General features: G+C 42.8%; 2 protein-coding genes across 9 annotated transcripts in view; one reads left to right on the top strand and one right to left on the bottom strand.

The window, feature by feature from the left end:
- Positions 1-17,886: 17,886 nt before the first annotated feature.
- Positions 17,887-22,395, top strand: dbx1a (developing brain homeobox 1a). Its single transcript, XM_071381950.1, has 4 exons — positions 17,887-18,473; positions 18,629-18,736; positions 20,389-20,591; positions 20,753-22,395. Exons 1-4 carry the CDS (start codon positions 18,104-18,106, stop codon positions 21,083-21,085), a joined length of 1,014 nt encoding a protein of 337 aa, XP_071238051.1. The 5' UTR covers positions 17,887-18,103; the 3' UTR covers positions 21,086-22,395.
- nav2a (neuron navigator 2a) overlaps positions 22,373-24,721 on the bottom strand; it is a 298,168-nt gene continuing 295,819 nt past the window's right edge. For all 8 annotated transcript variants that reach the window (XM_071381946.1, XM_071381948.1, XM_071381941.1 and 5 more), the window contains one exon: positions 22,373-24,608. In XM_071381946.1, the coding sequence (XP_071238047.1) occupies positions 24,483-24,608 (126 nt within the window). In that variant the 3' untranslated portion in view covers positions 22,373-24,482. The remainder of the gene's footprint in view (positions 24,609-24,721) is intronic.

The raw sequence follows: 24,721 nt of genomic DNA, 5'->3' as shown, positions 1-24,721 counted from the left end.
ATTCTAGATTTAATTTTGGATTGGAGATGCTTAATGTGAGTCTGGAAGGAGAGTTTACAGTCTAACCAGACACCTAGGTATTTGTAGATGTCCACATATTCTAAGTCAAAACCGTACGGGTGCTGGTAGCTGGTAGCGATCAGTTGAAGAGCATGCATTCAAGAGCAGTTGGAGGCCACGGAAGGAGAGTTGTATGGCATTGAAGCTTGTCTGGAGGTTAGTTATCACAGTGTCCGAAGAAGGGCCAGAAGTATACAGAATGGTATCGTCTGCGTAGAGGTGGATCAGAGAATCACCAGCAGCGAGAGCGACATTATTGATATACACAGAGAAAAGAGTCGAGAATTGAACCCTGTGGCACCCCCATAGAGACTGCCAGAGGTCCGGACAACAGGCACAACAGGCGCTCCGATTTGACACACTGAACTATATCTGAGAAGTAGTTGGTGAACCAGGCGAGGCAATCATTTGAGAAACCAAGGCTGTTGAGTCTGCCGATAAGAATGTGGTGATTGACAGAGTCGAAAGCCTTGACCAGGGCGATGAATACAGCTGCACAGTATTGTCTCTTATCGATGGAGGTTATGATATCGTTTAGGACCTTGAGCATGGCTGAAGTACACCCATGACCAGCTCGGCAACCAGATATCATAGCGGAGAAGATACGGTGGGATTCGAAATGGTCGGTGATCTGTTTGTTAACTTGGCTTTCGAAGACTTTAGAAAGGCAGGGTAGGATAGATATAGGTCTGTAGCAGTTTGGGTCTAGAGTGTCTCCCCCTTTGAAACGGGGGATGACCGCAGCAGCTTTCCAATCTTTGGGGATCTCAGATGATACGAAATAGATGTTGAACAGGCTAGTAATAGGGTTTGCAACAATTTTGGCTGATAATTTTAGAAAACGAGTGTCCAGATTGTCTAGTCCTGCTGATTTTTAGGGGTCCAGATTTTGCAGCTCTTCAGAACATCAGCGATCTGGATTTGGGTGAAGGACAAAATGTGGGAGGCTTGGGCATGTTGCTGTGGTGGGCGCAGGGCTGTTGACCAGGGTAGGGGTGGCCAGGTGGAAAGCATGGCCAGTCGTAGAAAAATTCTTATTGAAATTCTCAATTATCGTGGATTTATCGGTGGTGACAGTGTTTCCTAGCCTCAGTGCAGTTGGCAGCTGGGTGGAGGTGCTCTTATTCTCCATGGACTTTACAGTGTCCCAGAACTTTTGGGAGTTTGTGCTGCAGGATGCAAATTTCTGTTTTAAAAAGGAAGCCTTTGCTTTCCTTGCTTTCCTAAGCATGCTTTCCATGCTTATTTAAGATGAGGAAAGCACTTTTAAAGAATAACCTGGCACCTTCTACTGACGGAATGAGGTCAATATCCTTCCATGATACCCGGGCCAGGTCGATTAGAAAGGCCTGCTCGCTAAAGTGTTTTAGGGAGCATTTGACAGTGATGAGGGGTGGTCGTTTGACCGCAGACCCATTACGGACGCAAGCAATGAGGCAGTGATCGCTGAGATCTTGGTTGAAGACAGCAGAGGTGTATTTGAAGGGCAGGTTGGTTAGGATGATATCTAGCCTGTGTTTACGGATTTGGGGTTGTACCTGGTAGGTTCATTGATAATTTGTGTGAGATTGAGGGCATCAAACTGTGGTTCATCTCTTCTAAACTCGCTACACAGCGAGCATTCCCAGCCGTTGAGCTGAAGCTAACTGCGGATCCAGGTCACGGCGTGACGTTTTGATAACCATGTAAATCTCTCTAGGACAAGGTGAGTTTTATCAATATGTTCGCCTGTATTTACCCCCCAAAATGAAACGCTAATTAGCTGCGAATGTGGCTATCATAAAGAACTACAAATGCCATGATGATCGGAACAAGACTGCCGAATCGAGGCAACGGTAAGAATCTCTGGATTAACTATCTAATGTTAGCTAAATTTAGTAATGAATAAATTGGCTACATGTCTGTAAATTCTGTGAACTGTCTTATGCAAGTTTTAAATTGACACCATACCTGTTAGCAAAGGTGTCAGGTAGAGATGCCGTGCGGGAGCTTGCAGGGATTTGTAGACTTGCATGATGTCTACTTTGATGCTAATTAGCATTTTCGAATCTGAGCGTAAATAGAACCGAATATATTGTTAAAAGTCACCTCGCCTGAGAGAGTTTTACATGGTTATCAAAATGCCATGCCAGGGTAACCCTACACGAAACACAGCCCTTATTTTAAGTGTTTCTAAAAGTCCCTATGGAGAAAATGAATCTGGAAAAATGATTGGAACCATTTCCCTGTTTGACCGCTAGGTTTTATGGTTATTATGACAACTCCACTGTGGGGCTCTATGTAACAGAGTTAGGAACATGCTGTAAGCTCACTCCACAGCTAGCTTGAAATGTCACCAAACAAATTGGATCTTTTTCTATAGCTCAATTGGGCGGTACGTTGTCAAGGAGGACGGTCACCTGTGTTTGCGAGCAGATGATCAATAGTTCAAACCTGGTATGAACAGGGACAGATTTAGGAAGCTATACTGTTAGTGTAAAGGATGTCACTGCTTGCTTAGCGAGTACTACTTCCTCCCGTTTCTGCCCATACCTGTCGCGAACTCGGGACCTCTGCCTTGCTAGTGACCGACCTCGTCAAGAGTCTTAGCCAATCGCGTTACCTCAAAAGCTAGCTAATGAGGCGATGCAAGCGGGACACTTCAGGCTGAGGAGTAAGTTTCACATATCTCCATGTGCTACATTCACCGCTCAAACTTACTGAACAGCGACCCCGGCGTTGAGCTGAGCTCAACTGTCACAGCACCACTGTTAAGGACATCACGTTGCTTGCTTAGCGAGAACCACTTCCTCCCAATTCGGCCCATACATGGCACAAACTCGGAGCCTCTGCCTTGCTAGCACACGTGAGCACCCTCCACAAGCGTCTTAGCCTTCACAGAAATGGAAAGCAAACACAAACGCAAGCACGTCTACATGTCACCTTTTTCATTTTGCGATGGGACCCAAACTTTCCCCAAGGAAATCCTTGCGGGAGAATCTTCTTGAAAACACATATTTTGAGTTCCACTTATTTATTTGTATTTTTTAAACCCTTATTTTACCAGGTAAGTTGAATGAGAACACATTCTCATTTACAGCGACGACCTGGGGAATAGTTACAAGGGGGAGGAGAGGGGATGAATGAGCCAATTGGAAGCTGGGGATGATTAGGGGGCCACGTTAACACCCCTACTCTTGCGATAAGAGCCATGGGATCTTTAGTGACCACAGAGTCAGGACACACGTTTAACATCCCGTCCGAAAGACGGCACCCTACACAGGGTAATGTCCCCAATGTCCTCAATCACATTGGGATCTCTCCTTAGATGAGAGGAAAGAGTGCCTTCTACTGGCCCTCCAACACCACTTTCAGCAGCATCTGGTCTCCCATCCAGGGACCGATCAAGACCAACCTAGCTTAGCTTCCGTGGGATTCAGCTGCAGTGGGATGCAGGGTGGTATGCTGCTGTCTAAAGCCATCAAAGGCAGCCAGCGAATGCTATGACAAATCGAAACGTTAACGTTGAACTCCCAGCTGAGAGAAGGATTCAACATTCCCCTTCTGCAGTTTAGAGCCTCTCCATTCTGCATTGTGGAGTGTCTGAGTAGCCTCTCTCCTCTCCTTTATGTCCCCCTTGACCTGAAGTTTCTTATCAGGCCTTTCAGACCAGAGGTCACATACCGATGGAAGCCCCTTCTCCCTCTCTCCTCCTCCCTCCACCCTTTTGCCTATTGTCCAAGTACAAGGGGGCTCCAAGGGGATTCCTTTTGGTTAAATGTAAGTAGTTTTACACATCACCCTTTTTAGATAACACCTCACGCACCTAAATGTGTACGTGAGAATAAGAGGAAAATACAATATGGTGCGTTTAGAAGTTTCTTCAAAATCCCAGCACTGTCAAGTGTAGCGCAAGTCCATGGTATCCCATTGAATAGCACACGCTTGTGAGTTTTGTGGGGCATGCGTGCCCATTGAAACAGTTGACTGAACTCTCTTCCACCTTTCCTCTCTCATCAGGCATTGATTGACTTAGCTCTCCTGACATTACCGTTCCTGGGCCGTCGGAGCTCTGGCTTAACCCCACATCCTGGTATCTGATCGGCCGATGGACCAGGCACAATACATGAAAGTCCCTTGGTACTGGGCTGGCCTACTGGTCTCCTAAACGGCATCAATTCTACCTCATTGAACAAAAGCTACCGACGAGAGCAGAGAACTCCGATGACTTAACAGAATAAGGGGAGATTGGGGAGATGGGGAAATGGAGGAATGATTTTAGAGGGGTGACAGGAGGATAAGGTCACATAGGTCCTGTGAGAGCAGAGGTCAGAGGTCAGGTCAACTCACCTTGTGCCTATTAGAAAGCTCTAAGTGTTCTAATGGGATCAATTACACTCCACATTAGTATAAACCAGTAGTACAGGCCAATGGCTTTGACCAACTGGGGACTAGAATCGAGGACTAGACATGGAGGGGTCTTACGATTGACCGTGTAAAGTCAGTCAGACCACATTACGACCATCCGTCTGACCAAAGGCCCTGACCGCATTCCAGGCTGTGAGGGATTTGTGGTAGTGGTTATAGAGATCCTCTTAAATTAATAGAGGGATTATGTCATCTACCCTCAAAGTTCCAGAATTGGGTGAAAATGCCAGCCATATTGGTCAGGGAGAAATCCAAACCAGTCTATGGATTGAATGGCAGTAGAGGTATAATCCTGGTTTTACTTACGCAGCAAAATAAAAGTGAGGCATGTGATATACCAGATGTTTAATCGAATGATTGGCAACCTCAAATATTGTCATATAATTAGAAATACAGTTTATATGGGTTTTATACAAATTTTCTGTATAAATAGCCTCTAAAATATATGTAAACAGACCATAAATGTCAAAATTGTGTTTTCTTGGAAAGCTGTAAGTGCTATTATATGGTACAATATCAGTAGGCTACTTGTTGCATTTACAACTTGTCTAAGTCTTATCGTCAACTGATTTCAGCCAGTGTATGGAATTTGAAGTTAGGATAGCCCGAACATTTTAAAGTTGGTCTTGTAGCTTAATTAACCAAGGAGCAGGACCATTTTGAATAACACTGTATTCCTGTGGTTCTCATTCAAACCCATGTTAATTTATACAAATGTAAAATGGTTATAGTTCCAAAAGTATGCATAGTAGCAAATATCCTTTGACAAGCCATATAAGTTGGACCAGTCTGAACATCTCAATGTTGGTTTGGTATTGATAGCTTAGACGGTGTAAGAGGAGATACAGTAGGTCTAGATTATTAGTCTACGGGGCTTTTTTTGCCATTGAATTTATATATGTTTTTTCATTTCACCTTTATTTAACCAGGTAGGCTAGTTGAGAACAAGTTCTCATTTGCAACTGCGACCTGGCCAAGATAAAGCATAGCAGTTCGACACATACAACAATAAAGAGTTACACATGGAATAACCAAAACAAACAGTCAATAATACAATAGAAAAAAAAGAAGGAAAAAAAGTATATATACAGTGAGTGCAAATGAGGTAAGATAATGTAGTTAAGGCAACAAAAAGGCCATGGTGGCGAAGTAATTACAATATAGCAATTAAACACTGGAATGGTAGATGTGCAGAAGATGAATGTGCAAGTAGAGATACTGGGGTGCAAAGGAGCAAGATAAATAAATAAATGCAGTATGGGGATGAGGTAGTTGGATGGGCTGTTAATAGATGGGCTATGTACAGGTGCAGTGATCTGTGAGCTGCTCAGACAGCTGGTGCTTAAAGCTAGTGAGGTAGATATGAGTCTACAGCTTCAGTGATTTTTGCAGTTCATTCCAGTCATTGGCAGCAGAGAACTGGAAGGAAAGGCGGCCAAATCAGGAATTGGCTTTGGGGGTGACCAGTGAGATATACCTGCTGGAGCACGTGCTACGAGTGGGTGCTGCTATGGTGACCAGTGAGCTGAGATAAGGCGGGGCTTTACCTAGCAGAGACTTGTAGATGACCTGGAGCCAGTGGGTTTGGCGACGAGTATGAAGCGAGGGCCAGCCAACGAGAGCGTACAGGTCGCAGTGGTGGGTAGTATATGAGGCTTGGTGACAAAACGGATGGCACTGTGATAGACTGCATCCAATTTGTTGAGTAGAGTGTTGGAGGCTATTTTCTAAATGACATCGCCGAAGTCGAGGATCGCTAGGATAGTCCGTTTTACGAGGGTATGGTTGGCAGCATGAGTGAAGGATGCTTTGTTGCGAAATAGGAAGCTAATTCTAGATTTCATTTTGGATTGGAGATGCTTAATGTGAGTCTGGAAGGAGAGTTTACAGTCTAACCAGACACCTAGGTATTTATAGTTATCCACATATTCTAAGTCGACACACTGAACACACTGAACTCTATCAGAGAAGTAGTTGGTGAACCAGGCGAGGCAATCATTTGAGAAACCAAGGCTGTTGAGTCTGCCAATAAGAATGTGGTGATTGACAGAGTTGAAATCCTTGGCCAGGTCGATGAATACAGCTGCACAGTATTGTCTCTTATCGATGGAGGTTATGATATTGTTTAAGACCTTGAGCGTGGCTGAGGTGCACCCATGACCAGCTCTGAAACCAGATTGCATAGCGGAGAAGGTACGGTGGGATTCGAAATGGTCGGTGATCTGTTTGTTAACTTGGCTTTCGAAGACCTTAGAAAGGCAGGGTAGGATAGATATAGGTCTGTAACAGTATGGGTCTAGAGTGTCTCCCCCTTTGAAGAGGGGGATGACCGCGGCAGCTTTCCAATCTTTGGGAATCTCAGACGATATGAAAGAGAGGTTGAACAGGCTAGTGATAAGGGTTGCAACAATTTCAGAAGATAATTTTAGAAAGAGAGGGTCCAGATTGTCTAGCCCGGCTGATTTGTAGGGGTCCAGATTTTGCAGCTCTTTCAGAACATCAGCTATCTGGATTTGGGTGAAGGAGAAATGGGGGAGGCTTGGGCGAGTTGCTGTGGGGAGTGCAGGGCTGTTGACCGGGGTAGGGATAGCCAGGTGGAAAGCATGGCCAGCCGTAGAAAAATGCTTATTGAAATTCTCAATTATAGTGGATTTATCGGTGGTGACAGTGTTTCCTAGCCTCAGTGCAGTGGGCAGCTGGAAGGAGGTGCTCTTATTCTCCATGGACTTTACAATGTCCCAGAACTTTTTTGAGTTTGTGCTACAGGATGCAAATTTCTCCTTGAAAAAGCTAGCCTTAGATTTCCTAACTGCCTGTGTACATTGGTTCCTAACTTCCCTGAAAAGTTGCATATCACGGGGGCTGTTCGATGCTAATGCAGAACGCAACAGGACGTTTTTGTACTGGTCAAGGGCAGAACCAAGAGAGAACCAAGGGCTATATCTGTTCCTGGTTCATCGTTTTGTGAAAGTACATTGGGAGAAAGTATTGGGAGCTCATTTAAATATTGTTTTAGTTCCAAAAGTATAAATGCTATCAAAAATATTTTCTCAAGCAATCCGAGTTCGGGCAGTCTTTTGGAAGTTGGTTTCGTGTTAACAGCTCAAATCCTTTAAGCTATAGAGCGGGTGAAATAAATGGAATAATAATATGAATAATAATAAGACAGTAAGAAATCGAGAGTTGTGCTTTGCTTTGCAAGCACACCTAATTATCTATATTAATCATCCATTGAACTGAATCCATCTACTCTGCCAACAATGCCTTACTCATGGAACTCTGACTCATATATAACCTATTTTTAAAACCTCTTATAAAGTTGGTTTTGTAGCATGAACTGGGAATTTGATACTTTGACTGATATTGTGATTTTCTGTTTGTTTCATATCTGTAAAGCTGTTAAAACGCTGTTAGGTTCCCTTCAATAGTCCACATCCTGGTCTGAGTGACCCGCACCGTGTACTGGTCATGAACATGCTGTTTCAATAGCTAGTCACATGAGTGAAGTCTATACTTTCAGAATAAATGTTGATTATATAATTGGTCCATGTGCTGTATATCTGTCACATTTGCGCCTGTTTCCCACATTCACATCTTTTATTTTCAGAGAAGTATTAAAGAAAGCTAAAAACATTCAATTGTCTTTACCTACACCTTTCATAGACATACAGTGGGGAGAACAAGTATTTGATACACTGCCGATTTTGCAGGTTTTCCTACTTACAAAGCATGTAGAGGTCTGTAATTTTTATCATAGGTACACTTCAACTGTGAGAGACGGAATCTAAAACAAAAATCCAGAAAATCACATTGTATGATTTTTAAGTAATTCATTTGCATTTTATTGCATGACATAAGTATTTGATCACCTACCAACCAGTAAGAATTCCGGCTCTCACAGACCTGTTAGTTTTTCTTTAAGAAGCCCTCCTGTTCTCCACTCATTACCTGTATTAACTGCACCTGTTTGAACTCGTTACCTGTATAAAAGACACCTGTCCACACACTCAATCAAACAGACTCCAACCTCTCCACAATGGCCAAGACCAGAGAGCTGTGTAAGGACATCAGGGATAAAATTGTAGACCTGCACAAGGCTGGGATGGGCTACAGGACAATAGGCAAGCAGCTTGGTGAGAAGGCAACAACTGTTGGCGCAATTATTAGAAAATAGAAGAAAATAGAAGAAGTTCAAGATGATGGTCAATCACCCTCGGTCTGGGGCTCCATGCAAGATCTCACCTCGTGGGGCATCAATGATCATGAGGAAGGTGAGGGATCAGCCCAGAACTACACGGCAGGACCTGGTCAATGACCTGAAGAGAGCTGGGACCACAGTCTCAAAGAAAACCATTAGTAACACACTACGCCGTCATGGATTAAAATCCTGCAGCGCACACAAGGTCCCCCTGCTCAAGCAGGCGCATGTCCAGGCCCGTCTGAAGTTTGCCAATGACCATCTGGATGATCCAGAGGAGGAATGGGAGAAGGTCATGTGGTCTGATGATTCAAAAATAGAGCTTTTTGGTCTAAACTCCACTCGCCGTGTTTGGAGGAAGAAGAAGGATGAGTACAACCCCAAGAACACCATCCCAACCGTGAAGCATGGAGGTGGAAACATCATTCTTTGGGGATGCTTTTCTGCAAAGGGGACAGGACGACTGCACCGTATTGAGGGGAGGATGGATGGGGCCATGTATTGCGAGATCTTAGCCAACAACCTCCTTCCCTCAGTAAGAGCATTGATGATGGGTCGTGGCTGGGTCTTCCAGTATGACAACGACCCGAAACACACAGCCAGGGCAACTAAGGAGTGGCTCCGTAAGAAGTATCTCAAGGTCCTGGAGTGGCCTAGCCAGTCTCCAGACATGAACCCAATAGAAAATCTTTGGAGGGAGCTGAAAGTCCGTATTGCCCAGCGACAGCCCCGAAACCTGAAGGATCTGGAGAAGGTCTGTATGGAGGAGTGGGCCAAAATCCCTGCTGCAGTGTGTGCAAACCTGGTCAAGAACTACAGGAAACGTATGATCTCTGTAATTGCAAACAAACGATTCTGTACCAAATATTAAGTTCTGCTTTTATGATGTATCAAATACTTATGTCATGCAATAAAATGCTAATTAATTACTTAAAAATCATACAATGTGATTTTCGGGATTTTTGTTTTAGATTCCGTCTCTCACAGTTGAAGTGTACCTATGATAAAAATTACAGACCTCTACATGCTTTTTAAGTAGGAAAATCTGCAAAATCGGCAGTGTATCAAATACTTGTTCTCCCCACTGTATTTACCTATTTAAAAAAAAAAAAAAAATCTGTATTCCCTTCTTCAAAATAACAGGTAGGCCTAAAGCGGTTGCACTGGTACATAAAATTACCAAAGGGGAAAAAAGTCCTATAATCTTTGGAGCGGAAGTATCTTGTTCACAAAGGGCCTGATTCAGACTTGAGATAAGTAAACTTAACGTGGACTTACGTCAATTAAACATGGACTTAAGGGCTATTCAATATGTATCACAGAAGTTCAGCTTTACAGCGCGATTGAAATTGAAAGGCAATGCTACCACATTAGTGGAGACTGCATTCACGGTAAACGTTGCATATGTTGGTTCAACCGGAAATTACCGTCACATTTCTATATCTGTATTGCTTCAGCGATACAGATTGAATAGAGCCCTAAGTCAACATTTTGTGACTTAAGTCCATTGTTAAGTCAACTTATCTCAAGTCTGAATTGGGCACAAACTGATATCTCATACTAGTCCGTGTCAAATAATTTAACTACATGGGAGTGAAGTAATTGACTTCTGCTTTAAAGAGCCACTGAACACGCCGATTGGCACATCTGTTTTTCTGTTGCTCGTTCGAGAAATGAGATTTCAGTCTTGGTGTGTTCCCTGACCGATTCCGCGTTTGGTTATGATGTTTGTCCCCTATGAGACACTGTAGATGCGGAAGGCTATTTCACTTCCTCAAAATCCCCAGAATGAATCTAAGAAAAAAATACAGTTTTGCCGAGGGTATTTGAGTTGCGCAATTTTACATCTAAGTTATTTCGCAAGTAAAAAAATGTCAGACATGATCAAATCAAATCAATATGTGATGTCTTATATAATATAATATATGATGTCTTATATAAACAGTCTGTCTATGCTATTGGATAGAGAGCAATCACTGCAGCTGTTCACCCCATGTTATTGGGCAAATGGACATCGTCAAATCAAAACCCAACTTTAATTTACCCGTTGTGACGCATGGATGTTCCAAACTCTGTTATAGATGAGACTGACCTTATGATCAAAATTATCCTATTTACACTTTGTAGTTAATTTTGACACTAGATGAACTGTTTCTGACTTATAGCGATGCCACATAGGTCGTTTTCAAATGGATTTGTTGCTTTTTAAAGGCAGTCCCTCTTCAACTCTTTGTTTTTGCCGAACATAGCACCAGATAAGAGAAAAAAAGCTAAATGTCAAGTTGTTTTGTTGTTGCTCCTCGATTAACCATGAGGGCCTGAGCACAAGAACCGTGTCCCTCTACACAGAGCTGTTTTTACAGGGGTTAGGCTTGCAGACCTCCACACACACACACACACACATACACAAATACACCCGCACACACACATACATACACACACAGCTGAAAAGCGACCACCGGTTTACCGCTCGTATGCAAATGCATCAAAACGCTTGAGTAAGAATTATATATGAATCCAATGAGGGCTTTTTTTCTCTTTTAGAATTGCTTAGCCACGAGCGGTTTAGAGGCCTCAATGGTGAGTGGCCGCTGCGCTCCTCAGCCATGCGTATTATTCAGCTTGACGAGACGCAAACTGACATAAGCACCAGGGCTCACTTTCACCACCTCGCAATCCGATTATATGGCCAACGCCGCATCAATGCCATGGGGCCAACAGGCACCAGAGTCCCTCAACCATACCCAATCCCCCCATTCCCCGTCCTCACAACCCCAAGCCACCCATTCATATGTTCTGTTTTAAGAACCCCCTCCCTTACTGACCCCCCCCCCCCAACACACACAGGAAAAGGAAAGTGATTGATTGATTGGTTAGATTATTTGTTGCATTCTTACAACAGAAAGTGCCTTCAGAAAGTATTCATACCCCTTGACTTAATTCCATTTTTTTGTGTTACAGCCTGAATTCAAAACTGATTTAAAAAAGATATATATTCTCACCCATCTACACACAATACCCCATAATGACAAAGTGAAAACATGTTTTTTTTAAATGTTGGAAATGTATTGAAAATGAAATACAGAAATATCTAATTTACGCAATTACAGCTGTGAGTCTTTCTGGTTATTCTTCAAGCTCTGTCAAGTTGGTTGTAATCATTGCTAGACAGCCATTTTCAAGTCTTGCCATAGATTTTCAAGCCTATTCAAGTCAAAACTGTAACCAGGACACTCAGGGAAATTCAATGTCGTGTTAAGCAACTCCAGTGTATATTTGGCCTTGTGTTTTAGGTTATTGTCCTGCTGAAAGGTGATTTCATCTCCCAGTGTCTGTTGAAAAGCAGACTGAACCAGGTTTTCTTCTAGGATTTTGCCTCTGCTTAGCTCTATTCCAATTATTTTTGTCCTAAAAATCTCCTAGTCCTTGCCAATGACAAGCATACCCATGACATAATGCAGCCATCACCATGCTTGAAAATATGAAGAGTGGTACTCAGTGAGGTTTTCTGTTGGATTTGTCCCAAACGTAATGCTTTGTATTCAGGACATAAAGTTCATTTGTATGCCACATTTTTTGTAGTTTTACTTTAGTGCTTTATTGCAAAAAGGATGCATATTTTGGAATATTATATATTCTGTACAGGCTTCCTTCTTTTCACTCTGTCTTTTAGGTTAGTATTGTGGAGTACCTATAATGTTGTTGATCCATCCTCAGTTTTCTCCTATCACAGCCATTAAACTCTGTAACTGTTTTAAAGTCACCATTGGCCTCGTGGAGAAATCCCTGAGCGGTTTCCTTATTCTCTGGCAACTGAGTTAGGAAGGATGCCTGTATCTTTGTAGTGACTGGGTGTATTGATACACCATCCAAAGTGTAATTAATAATTTCACCATGCTCAAAGGGATATTCAATGTCTGCTTTTTATTTTATCCATCTACCAATAGGTGCCCTTCTTTGCGAGGCATTGGAAAACCTCACTGGTCTTTGTGGTTGAATCTGTTTGAAAATCAGTGCTCGACTGAAGGACCTTACAGTTAATTATATGTGTGGGGTACAGAGATGAGGTAGTTATTCAAAAATCATGTTAAAGACTATTATTGCACACAGAGTGAGTTCATGCAACATAGTATGTGACTTGTTAAGGACAGTTTTACTGCTGAACGTATTTAGGGGTTGAATAGCCTTACATTTTTTCTTAATTTGTAAAAAATTCAAAAAACATAATTCCACTTTGACGTTATGAGGTATGGTGTGTAGGCCAGTGACACTAAATCTCAATTTACTCCGTTTTAAATTCAGGCTGTAACACAACAACATGTGGAAAAAGTCAAGGGGTGTGAATACTTTCTGAAGGCACTGTGTGTGCCCAGTCTACATGGGATTTTCACATATTATTAGATGGAAAAAACATGTAACGTCACACAAAACCATTTCATTCCCCGCCCACACTCTAATCACCTCTATTTCTATTGGCTCTATATCTAAATTAAACAATCCTACTACCCCAGTGTTGGTTTGACTATGGGAGTCATGGCTAATGTCACTACAGGTCCTCTAATCTAAACCGGTGTTGACAACCACAGAGCTCACCCCTCTTTCCGTGCTGCGCAGGGACGCTTGGGTGCTTAGAGGGGGCACCCGTTTAAGCAGTGGGCGTTTACAAGATGCTACCCCAAAAGCCTGCCAGGTGTTGAAGGGGTACGGTGGGCCCCTCTTGCAAATCATCCTGCACCCGTGAAACTGTTGGCCAGATGAGATTAAACTCAGAGTGAGATACATTTGCAATTGATTACCGTTGAGCCACTGTGACGAATTTAAGGCTGTTGGGGGAGGGTGTGTGTGTGTGTGTGTGTGTGTGTGTGTGTGTGTGTGTGTGTGTGTGTGTGTGTGTGTGTGTGTGTGTGTGTGTGTGTGTGTGTGTGTGTGTGTGTGTGTGTGTGTGTGTGTGTGTGTGTGTGTGTCTCTGTGTGTGTGTGTCTCTGTCTGTCTGTCTGTCTGTCTGTGCTTACTGCTTAAGGCCTACACGCTAGACCTGAAGAGGAGCAAAACAAGTCCCTGAAAAAACGATATATATTTGAAATGCAAAAGACCCTGAAGAGTTTGAATAACTTCACTGCTACCCATGTCCATTCTCTGGGACATAGGCTACCTCACTGATTTGTTTCTGTTTCCACACAGAGACAAGATGGAAATCTAATAACATGAAAAGCATCTGGTAATATCTATTTTGCAACTCAACCTCCAAAGAAAATGCCATAACTGCAGGCAACAGAGATATGGCATGTCTTCCCCTTTTAATTATGGGGTGTGGGGCTGTCTGGTTATGAAATACATTTACATTGCCTGATGTTTTCAGTTAAAATACACGTATTTTCGAAGAACTCCTACCTGCCTGTTTCAAACCAGCTGAATCGGACTACTCTCCTTCCTCTACACCCCTCTGGGTTGTCTGGTATTAATGAGCAATTAACTTTGCATACAAGGTCATAAACAATAGTACTGGTTGTCAGATGATGCTAATGCTGGTGGCTGTGGCCCTGGTGAAAGGAGGCTGAGGATCCTGGTGAATGGAGAGTGTTATGGTCTTTCTCTTAGATGGGAGAATGATATGCAAACTGTACCAACATGTCCTGAAGAGGATTAGAACACCACTTGAGATGCAGGCAGAACGTTGCTGATATAAGAGTGCCAAAAGATGGGGGAAAGGTTTAAGTTACACACATTGTCCCATTACTGGGCAATATGGTGACAGCAGAACAGTAAAATACACATATTACATTTACATAGGTTTGAGGGCACAAATATAGCCTACCTATTCAGAGGTATGCTTATAAACTGATAATACAGGTGATATCATAGCGTAACTATATATTAATGAATTAGGCAGTGCAATGCATAGGCTAGACCACTGACATGCAATATATTTTGCAAACGAATACTGAATGAAACATGAAGTAATCAATGTACACTTCAAGACTACAACGTTGAAAGATCATGTCTGACAAGCACGATTTAAATAACCGCCCTAGGATGAAAATAATATTTTTTCTCCCATCGCCCTCTGAGTTTACGGGACTGACTGCTTAGCAGTCAAAGAACAGGTGCAAGGAATCTCTGAACAGAGCGCATTGTCCGAGGAGATATGGCTTTACTTAGTTTGGGGAGGAGGGTCCTATGTTTAATACAAAGTTAATATCGATGTAATGCTTGTCACTGCTCCTCTGAATCTTGTGGCATTTCGAATTCCCTGGATGTTCGGAGTTTTTTTTGCACTGCATAAAGGTTAGCTTAGCCCTCACCGGAGAGCCTGTCTACAGTCCATACACAGCCGCATTGTAGACTCTCTGAGGTAGTTAGGCTACATTAAAGGGCATCGATGAGTCAATTGAAATGTACAGTCGTTGGATACGCAATGAAAGTCAACAAACCGCTGTGCGTAAGCTAGTCTTTTGGGTGTTTGGGATGTTTTCAGAACTGGTTTAAGAAAGGGTAGCATATTATGTCTATGGGGCTGTTGTGTTTATACTCACTTCTTTATCTGCCGTTATGTATAGAGTAGACCGGGTACTTTTTTGTAGGAGACGGATATCATTTTGGATCATTGTCACACCATCTTCATTCTTCTTGGAAGAGTGAAATAAATGTTCCCCTGGGACGAATTTATAGGCCTATAATGCAGTAATGAAACGAGAATTCCCCCACTTTGAAAATGAAACGGGACACCTCCTCGTGAGAGGCGTAAAGAGGGGTAGATAGATGACTGGTGTCATTCGGGAGAACGCGCACCAGTCAGAGCAATCTGTCCATCCGCGCGCTGGAAAGTTCATTTCCCTTGACGTCACCAACTAATAATGGTCGATTAATAAACAGCTAACCACCTGTCGGACCCTGGACACAATGTAACGGGCCATACAGAAGCGTTCATGCATGGGTAACATATTTACTCAACCCATTCACTTAACGAAGCAGAAAGTGACGCAAGACAATGGTTAAGTTAATCTATTTAGTAAATTGTTTTGAGATGTGGAGGCAGCGTTAAGGACCTGAGGTCCGGGTCTTTCAGTAGACCCCTTTTCCGTTTCAATGCAGAAGCAGTCTGTCTTGTGTCAATTCGAGGGTGGGACGCAGCGGGGGGAGGGGTGGTGTGTCCTGTAATATTTTAGAGATGTGCTTTTAATGGCATTAATTCAGCCGGTGCCAGCTGTTTTTGCTCTGTTTGGTAAAAGAGGCCAAGACGTGGCAAGCTTGCAAAGCTAGTAGAAATTAGTTTCGGTGATCGAGGCTTCCTGCGAACCATCTGCTTGCAGTCACAAAGGGAGGATTTTTGTAGCAAATTAAAGAAATATAGGCTCATAAAAAAGCTTTGAAGGTCTAGTTACTTTCGCTGTGAATGGTGACCGTGTTACCGCAGGTTTTCAAAAAAAAAAAATGGGGGGGGGGGGGGGGTGTTCCCGGCGCAGACCATTCTTTTGAGCCACGCAGAAAGGCCAACGCACGTCTGGTAAGCGTTCACTTTCTTTCACAAGGGAATCATTTCACGGAGGCGTTCCGTTTTAATTAACCGATTGTGATCACTTTACATTCGATTAATGTTTAACCACTTCGGCTATCATTACTCGAATAACATTTATATCAAACACAGGCTAAATATAATGGCTGTAATGTCGATTAAACCTAGGCTACATTAAAAATCACGTGCTTAAAAATAATGCATTGAATTATGAAGCAAGAAAGTATAAACTAACATACCATTCCTTTTTCGTTCGTTTTTTATGCTTTAAAAAATCTCATTAACCTTGTTTGTCCTGAAAGCAAATTATAGCCTAAATTATAGCTTAACTTGATAAGAATATATTTAGGCTAATATGAATTAAACATTTCTGCAACTGACTAGGTATTCTATTTCCATTCCCTGATATGTTATTTTATTTCGTTAGCCTATATTTTTGTTTTGTTTTTAATAAACAAATGCGTCTTATAAGCTTTTTGACAACTGGCTATGTTTTAGTTTTCCCCTAAACTATTCGTTTGACATTGTTAGAATATGCTTACTATTTTAGCCTATACCCTATTTCGGTACACAAAAAAACAGTAGCATGAATGAATTTCGGTTTGGAAATGGATTTTGTTTAACGCTAATGCCTGGTTAAAGACAGAGCAGACTAAACGCGACGGTAACTGGCTCAAATCCCGCTTTAATATGAGTTTTATACCGGCTTTCAATGTGCCCTCATATGAATGCGTTTTAAATCAAATCACAGATGCACTTTTATTCAGCTGGTTAAAACAGCAGAACAAACCACGTCTATGGAAATAAAGCTTTAATTCCAGTAGGTCTTTTTGAAGGCGAGGGAGAGAAAGGGAGAGAGGGGCGCCATGGCAGCTGAGGGTGACAGTTAGTTCATGGTTAACAGGATCAGAAGTGCACGGTTAGGGCCGCACACTTCTCATCTGCGCTCAAATGTGCAGCGGGTCTGGGTCTGGCGCACCGAATGAAGACTTTGCAAAGCCCGTGATATTTAACACATCTGTTAAAGCGTTCCTAGAGCAGAAATCCGTTTAAGACATTATTCCATGACGAGGTCCAGATTGAGTGTTGAGAATCCGACGAAACACGAAGCCAATTTACATTTGACCCAATCCACATATTCCTAAATAAATTCACACTTTAAAGTAGGCTAGTTATAAAGGATGCTAAATGAAACCATGGCGATTAGACTTAGCCTGTCTGTGTTATCATGATTGTGAGAATGATTGTCAATATTCATAGCCTATGATATTGATGCATTATTGCAATATTCATGCGATATTTATTTATGATCATTGTTGTTGTAATACGAATGTTTTGCTGCTGTCGTCGTCGTTATGATCGAGTTATTATAGTATCATTTTTAGTGGGCTGTAGCGTTCATTCGAACTTTTGATCTATTAAAACACCGCAGGGGAGCTGAATAAATATAGCTGCTTCTTTTGGTTAAGCCCTCATTCAGAAGCCCCAAATTATGTTTGAATCTTTTAGGATCGCTTTTTAATTAGCCTGCGTGCGTCTCCACTAAACAACACCCAATTGCAGAGCCTCAATGGAACGTGGTCAATATGCAAAATTGATGACTATGCCTCTTTTGTGGAAGGGACATTGTGTGTCCCTTGCTTATGAAGTCTAATCCAATCATAAATTGCACTCTCTGGCCAATCAGCGCTCCCGGCACGGCGCTTGAAAGCGACCCATGTAGAGAACTTTGTTGAACCTCATTGTTGAGGCTGACAGTTCTGAAAGGAGCTTTGGGGCAGCCTGCTATAAAACGCCTTCCCCAGAGTAGAGGGGCCAGAGGAGTAGAGCTAGTCAGTCCGATTGGAACCTATCAGATCCTCATTTGTTCTTGACGGAGTATTTCAACAGATCGTTTCGTGTTGCGTTATACTACAGACGGGACCATGATGATCCCAAGCATCCTTGCGCCTAATGCGATGTACCCAGGCCTTTACCGCCCCTCCGCCTCCTTGCCTGTACACCAGTCCCTGCAGAACGCATTTCCAACCCATTCCAGCTTCCTAGTGGAGGACCTGCTGCGGATAAGCAGGCCGGCGGGGTACCACCTCAGACGGACGCTCCCCTCGGCAAGCGTCTCCCCGGCGACCACCACCACCACCATGTCCTTCAGTGCCATGCCACTGGAGCGCATCGCCTCTCCAACTGCCTTGAGGCGTGACTCATGCTCGCCGAAAACGTCGCAACCGAGCAGTAAAGATCCAACATATCTTAAGTTTGGAGTCAGCGCAATCCTTGCACCATCACCAAAGACCGGTGAGTGTGAAAAAAAAGTTTGACCTTCTTTCTAATTGGTCATTTTATCAGTTTCTTACACTTAGCATATTGTAAAACAGATAAAAACATGTTTGTCTCTTCATGAGTGTTGCCTTGATAGTTGGCGTTTCTTGACACGTTATTTTCCTCTACAGCATCGTTGCCCCCCGCCATCCACCACAGTATGCACCCCAAGGCCTTCTCTCTCCCCTACTTCGACGGATCCTTCCACCCCGCCTTCTTCAGGTCTACATATTTCCCAGGTAAAGAACTAATCATGCACGTTCAGACACCGTTGAATTGCACGTTGCGCACGGTTGATACTCATCTCTCGACTGGGACAACGTTCAGAACTTTTCATATCAAAATGTTTTATAGAACTACTTTTCCAAATAATGCTTTGAATGCTTTATGCAAAGCTCTAAAAGTTGCACATTTCTTTGCACAAGCCCTGTATAGGCACGCATATCATTGCAAAACTTAGCTTGTGAACTTTTCAGTGCTTTCAGAGTGGGTGTGGTGGGGTGGATGGAATTGGTTCCATTTGCACCGACTTCTCTGCTGCTGAGCTCACTGGTCGCTAACATAGCTCTCTTTTCCCCAACTGCTAGTTAACCAATTATCCGGAATCATCACGGTTTCATTTCGAGACGGGCTGCGGTTCGGTCTCGTCGCCCCACGGCCTCATGCATTAAGGCCATTTTGGTGTCTCCTCCGCAAGGTCCCGCGTTTTTCCACAGGGCAGGGGCACTGGGCCACTGGTTGCCAACAATGCTTTCAGCACCATAACAAATTTGGTCAGCTCCCCCCTGCGCAAGCCACCCACGCACCCCAGAGTGACTTCTACCAGGCGGGCAAGAGGCGTAGACCAGTCATACACTAATTTCCCTATTAGGCGCCATTCACAGCTTTCAATATTCTCACAAGACCACATAGCTCGTTGTTGTGCTTGATTATGGGAAGTGCAACCATGACTTGTGAATATGGAGGTAGTCTTAGCCCAAGTTATTTGGCAATATATGGTAGGCTTGTAGATAGGCATACATTTGCAAGTGTGCAATAATTCAGTGTCTTGTAAAGAATTCTTCTTTGTATGAACAATAATCTAATCAGTGCACACTACAAATGTTCAGTGTTTTACCATATCCCTGACCTGAAAAACACACCATGCCTTAAACGACATCCTTCGTCTCTCAGTTTTTAAACTCTGGGGCCAATCAACAGGACGAGATAAATAATAATCTATTAGAAAAGTCTATAAAGTCGCGAGTCCGTGCTTTCATTCAGACAAATCATAATGGGAGTTGGGAGTCTTTTCATGGGATGCGCTGAATACCGCCACAAAACAGCTCGAGCGGCCTGAATAGCTTTTCGTGTTCATTTAATGAAAATGATTTGAGGGCAGAACAAATGCACCCGGGGCCCCTCGGCATCAGTATTCAGGTATGCAGTGGTGTTTAGTTTGAAAGTGTAAATCTCCTTTTGTTGCGATAATATATGGCATTCGCAGCCTGTCCAAAGTCTTTTCTGCGTTAGTTCATTACTACACAATTACCGTTCACGGTTTATTAACTCCTCTATCCGTCCTCGCGGGGTTCCTTAAAGGATACGCTGCCTCTTTACCATACCAATGCGGCTGTGGACCGACCAATGTGCTAATTAGTCACCTCGTGCCATTTCACTCAAAAAGGAGACGTATTCCGCGGCCAAAGGGGGGAAGCATATTCAATCATAACAGATTGCAAAGTTTGTAGACAAGTGTAAAAAAAAAATAGGCTAGTTGGCTAAAGACATAGCCTTCCAGGGGACCGATGTCAACGTCTATTTTAAGCCTATTGCTACGTTTTGGCGTGGTTTTATGAATGAACCGTGTTTATTTGTTGAATTAACGTCCCCCCCCCCTCTTCTTCCACAGCGTCTTCATCGGTCGTGCCCATCCCCGGAACCTTCTCTTGGCCGCTGGCCAGCAGAGGGAAGCCGAGGAGAGGGATGCTCAGACGGGCAGTGTTCTCTGACGTGCAGCGCAAAGCTCTGGAGAAGATGTTCCAGAAGCAGAAATACATCAGTAAACCAGACAGGAAGAAGCTGGCCTCAAAGCTCGGTCTCAAAGACTCACAGGTAAATCACTTACTTTTATTTGCCCAGGGTAAGCCGTGCGTAATACGCGGCTGCACGTCAGAAATTGATTCTGTTTTGTATTATTGAAACTCTGTAATAAAGTCAACCTCTAAAAACTGAAACGGAACTAACTGGCTCTACTATTCCTTCTCCTTCGCCAGGTTAAAATCTGGTTCCAGAACCGCAGAATGAAGTGGAGGAACTCTAAAGAGAGGGAGCTCCTGTCGTCAGGAGGTTGTCGCGAGCAGACCCTGCCCACTAAAACGAACCCACACCCAGACCTCAGCGACGTCGGCAAGAAGTCCTCCGCGGAGGAAGAGGAGGACGAGATGGAAGAGGACCCATTCGGTGCTAGAGGCGCGCCTGGCCTTTGCCATTCCCCCGCGGCGGGGCGCGAGTTGTCTAACAGCGCCGGATCGAACCTCTCGTCGCCATCTCTCTCCAGCAAGCACTCGGAGTTCTCAGAATCGGATGAAGAGATCACAGTTTCATAACTTATTTGTTTATAAAATCGTTATCCACAGATGAACTGTACATGTGTGACAAGGTTTTCCAGAGGCTGCATCCCTTAATTTAGAAGAAAAGTATTTTCTTCATGTTCCACCATTTTGGTGGAACATGAACAATGAACTTCTGTCCAAACAATTTAAGCTATATCCATGATTATTTCTTTTAAAAATAACTGCAGGGTTTATTTTATAGGAAGGGCCGGCTCTTGCCTTTGACAGCAGAGTTTTAAAGTCAATTTCATTAAATTCTACACATTTTGCCATGTGGCATATGGAAAATGTGGCAGTTTTAAAGCAAGTTTTCAGCAGTTCTATATATTTTGCCATGGGGTGGAAAGAAAATGTTGCAGTTTTATTATACATTTCATGCAATTCTACTCATTTTGCCATGGGGCTGAGAAACATTTTTGCCGTTTTAAAGCAAGTTTTCTGCAGTTCTACACATTTTGCCATGGTGCAGAGAGAAAATGTTGAAATGTTATGTCATTCAGTTCCACTCATTTTGCCATGACTTGTCATGTTAATGATATCTGAGTGAGTGGCTAACAAAATGAATGGGGCCCTGGGCCCAGGCGGTATTCGGCCATGATTTTCTACAAGTTTTGATAACTGGCTAGACTAACTTACCAATCTAAAAATTGTTTGCAGGAATGGCTAATTGAGTGACTGTCAGTGACTGACAAAACAAGAGAAAAGCTGCCGGTGCACAACCAAATTTCAAACTTGCACCTTGTGTATTCTACTATTCTAACTCTCAACAGTAAGTTGAGAACCTGACTGAGTTTTTAAAAAATATGGGGGCCCTAGTGGCCGGGGGCCCTAAGCGACCACTTGTATCGCTTATGCCTGGAACCGTCCCTGTTTATAGGATATACTTAGAAATTATTTGCTGTTTTGCACAGCTCTTTCAATTGTACAGTATTTTGTACAACTATTTGTATGGACATTTTATGCCAAGATAATGGAGTTACCTGGACTACTTAGAGTTTTTATTGAAAAGTGTTGAAATTTCGTGCATAATTTATACGAATTTGTTAATTCAATGTATTGTGTGTGTATATATGTGTTAATATTTCACTACGTTTGTTATTTCAATGTATTGTGTGTATATGTGTTAATATTTCACTATGTTTTGTACAAATACCAAATAAAATGTAACAGTTACATGGTATAACTTCTGTTACAAAGTGAAAATTGACAACAAAAAACATGAAATATATAGACAGGTTTATGTTAGTAGAGAGCCATAATTGATAAGTCACATTGCATTAATTAATAAATAACCATGTTTTTTTTATTGAATCACAAATAACTTAAGACTAGTACAGTGACCTTGAGAATCAGTTCTCCAAGCTCTGGAGAGAACATCGACGATCCACTCCACACACCTGCTCTGATGCAAAAGAGACTGTACACAAAATACTCATTTTCAAGTAGTTACAAATTGGCTAGAAAAGTCATCAAAATGTTGCAAGGTAATCAAGTATCTACACTGTTATGTTACATATATATATTTTACATAGCATAGAATGATACACATTTATTGAGTTAAGAACACGTGAATTTCTACAGCGACATCCATTTCACCATCCAAACCTCTCAAAGCGAGCAGGGTTTTCACAAGTGGATATACAGACTGACAAACGCATACATATCTGTTTTTTTTTGTGCTTGCATTTACTATGACAAGAGACCCCCCTCCAAGCGTACAGACACACATTTGATTTGATTTGTAAATGAACAAAGACTGTACCAGCTCCCCAATAATTATTCACAAAATCTTTCACTTGCTGTACATCTCTTGGCAGTGCTGAAAAACTTTAAAGAACTGACCTTAAGGCTTGGCTTCAATTTTGAGTTCAAAATGAATGTTGCATAGGATTGATGACTAGGAACACCCAAACATTGAAAGATAATGGAAGCGATGCTGGGAACAAATAACTATCGGACCAAAAAAACACACTTCCCCCCCTGGGATGAAGGTTCGGAGGAAATGGGACAATATACACATTTCTGAAGCCAAGAAAACAATCTATTACGTTTTGACCTGAAGCCATAACCATTCTAAATCTTTAACTTCTCTCATTTGTACCTTTAAAACATGAGCTCAAGAAAAATGACTTTAAACAAAGCAGGATATACACACCGTTACATATTCACTCAACATTTTGTCATGACAATAATAATCATTACACATCACATAATCAAAACAGACGACAACAGACGGCAAAGGCGCAAAGGGGTGTACAGAAGGTAGATGAGGTATAGAGATGAAAACAATTCCTTAATAATCGTTCCCCCCATATTTATTACATATCCATTACAAAATGATTATTTACTTTGAGCACCAACCAAATGCACTTTTCTATCTCACAGGTCGTCCTTAATAAGTTATATCCAAACTTTTACCAACTTCTAAGCATTGGGAGTAATACAATTAATTACATGTTATTGAAGCCTAAGTCCGTTTCCCTATTCAAGCCCTAATAACCTCTTAATAACATGGCATTGGTGTTTGATATGACGATAGTTCTACAAGCCCACCTGCCTAGGCACAACGCAAAGAGAGTGGCGACTTAAAGCCCTGTAAGTTTACAGCCAAAAAGACAAAATAAAAAAGTAGCCTATGCACATAGTCTGTTACAGAAAAAGTAAGGCATCTTTTTACGTTCAGTCCAGCACCAAAGTAGAGACTTTCGTCTGGAGAAGAAGCTTATGCTACGGCGACCCGTTTGGGACAAAAGGAGTCACATGTAGGGGCAGGTGAATGGTGATGGGTGTGTGTGTCACTGGGGGCATTGAGGAACCAGTGAATTTGGTCTCTGTGGCGATGACGAAGATGACACCTCCAGCACCATGCTCCAGGGGAGAGGGCCTGTAGCTCAATCTGTAGCCCAGTTCGGAGCACTGCAGCTGGGGAAGAGCCGCGAGGAGCCTGGCTTGTTGATGTGGTGGTTTGGGCTCAAAGACACAGTCTCTTTTCTTAAATAAAGGAGACCACGGTACCGATGCTGATAAGGAAAATAACGACGATGAAGATGATGCTCCATGCACAGTGTAAAACTCTGGTGTATGTCAGTTGTTTGTCTAAACGGTACATGAGAATTAGCTGGAGAGCGGTTGGCCACGACGGTGCAAAAAAATAGAACATCGCAGCGGCCGCTTTCTGTTTCACTCCTTTATTTGTTGTTCAGTTCTTCTCTCGTTCTGGGTTGCCTGCACCCAAAGTGTTCCTGATATGACAATCAAAGTGGCCTGATTTCTGTGGCGTGAGCTTGAAAAACACGCATTCGAAAGAAATGTTGCATTGGGCTGAACATAAAAACATAAAAACTTGAACTGAATGCATTTTCTGTCTTCTTGGGAAGGAGGAGTCGTCGGATCACAATGTTGACTCCAGCGATGAGTCCAGGATGTCATGTTGGTGACTGTTGGTATTGGAGTCGCTGTCGTATCTCCGAGGGCTGGAGGAAGTGGCTGCTTCCTTCAGCCTCATTAGCATACTCATCTGAGGACAGAGACGCCCGGGGTCAAAGGTTAGCGTGAGTGTGACCGCGTGTGTGTGTGTCTGTGTTGTCTCATGGATCTGCAGTGCCTGCTCGTGTGTGCGCCGTGTGTGCA

The sequence above is a fragment of the Salvelinus alpinus genome, chromosome 33 (genome assembly GCF_045679555.1).
Source record: "Salvelinus alpinus chromosome 33, SLU_Salpinus.1, whole genome shotgun sequence".
In the NCBI taxonomy this organism is placed as follows: Eukaryota; Metazoa; Chordata; class Actinopteri; order Salmoniformes; family Salmonidae; genus Salvelinus; species Salvelinus alpinus.
The sequence above is the reverse complement of the archived record's forward strand: the minus strand, read 5'-3'. Positions and strand labels throughout refer to the sequence as shown.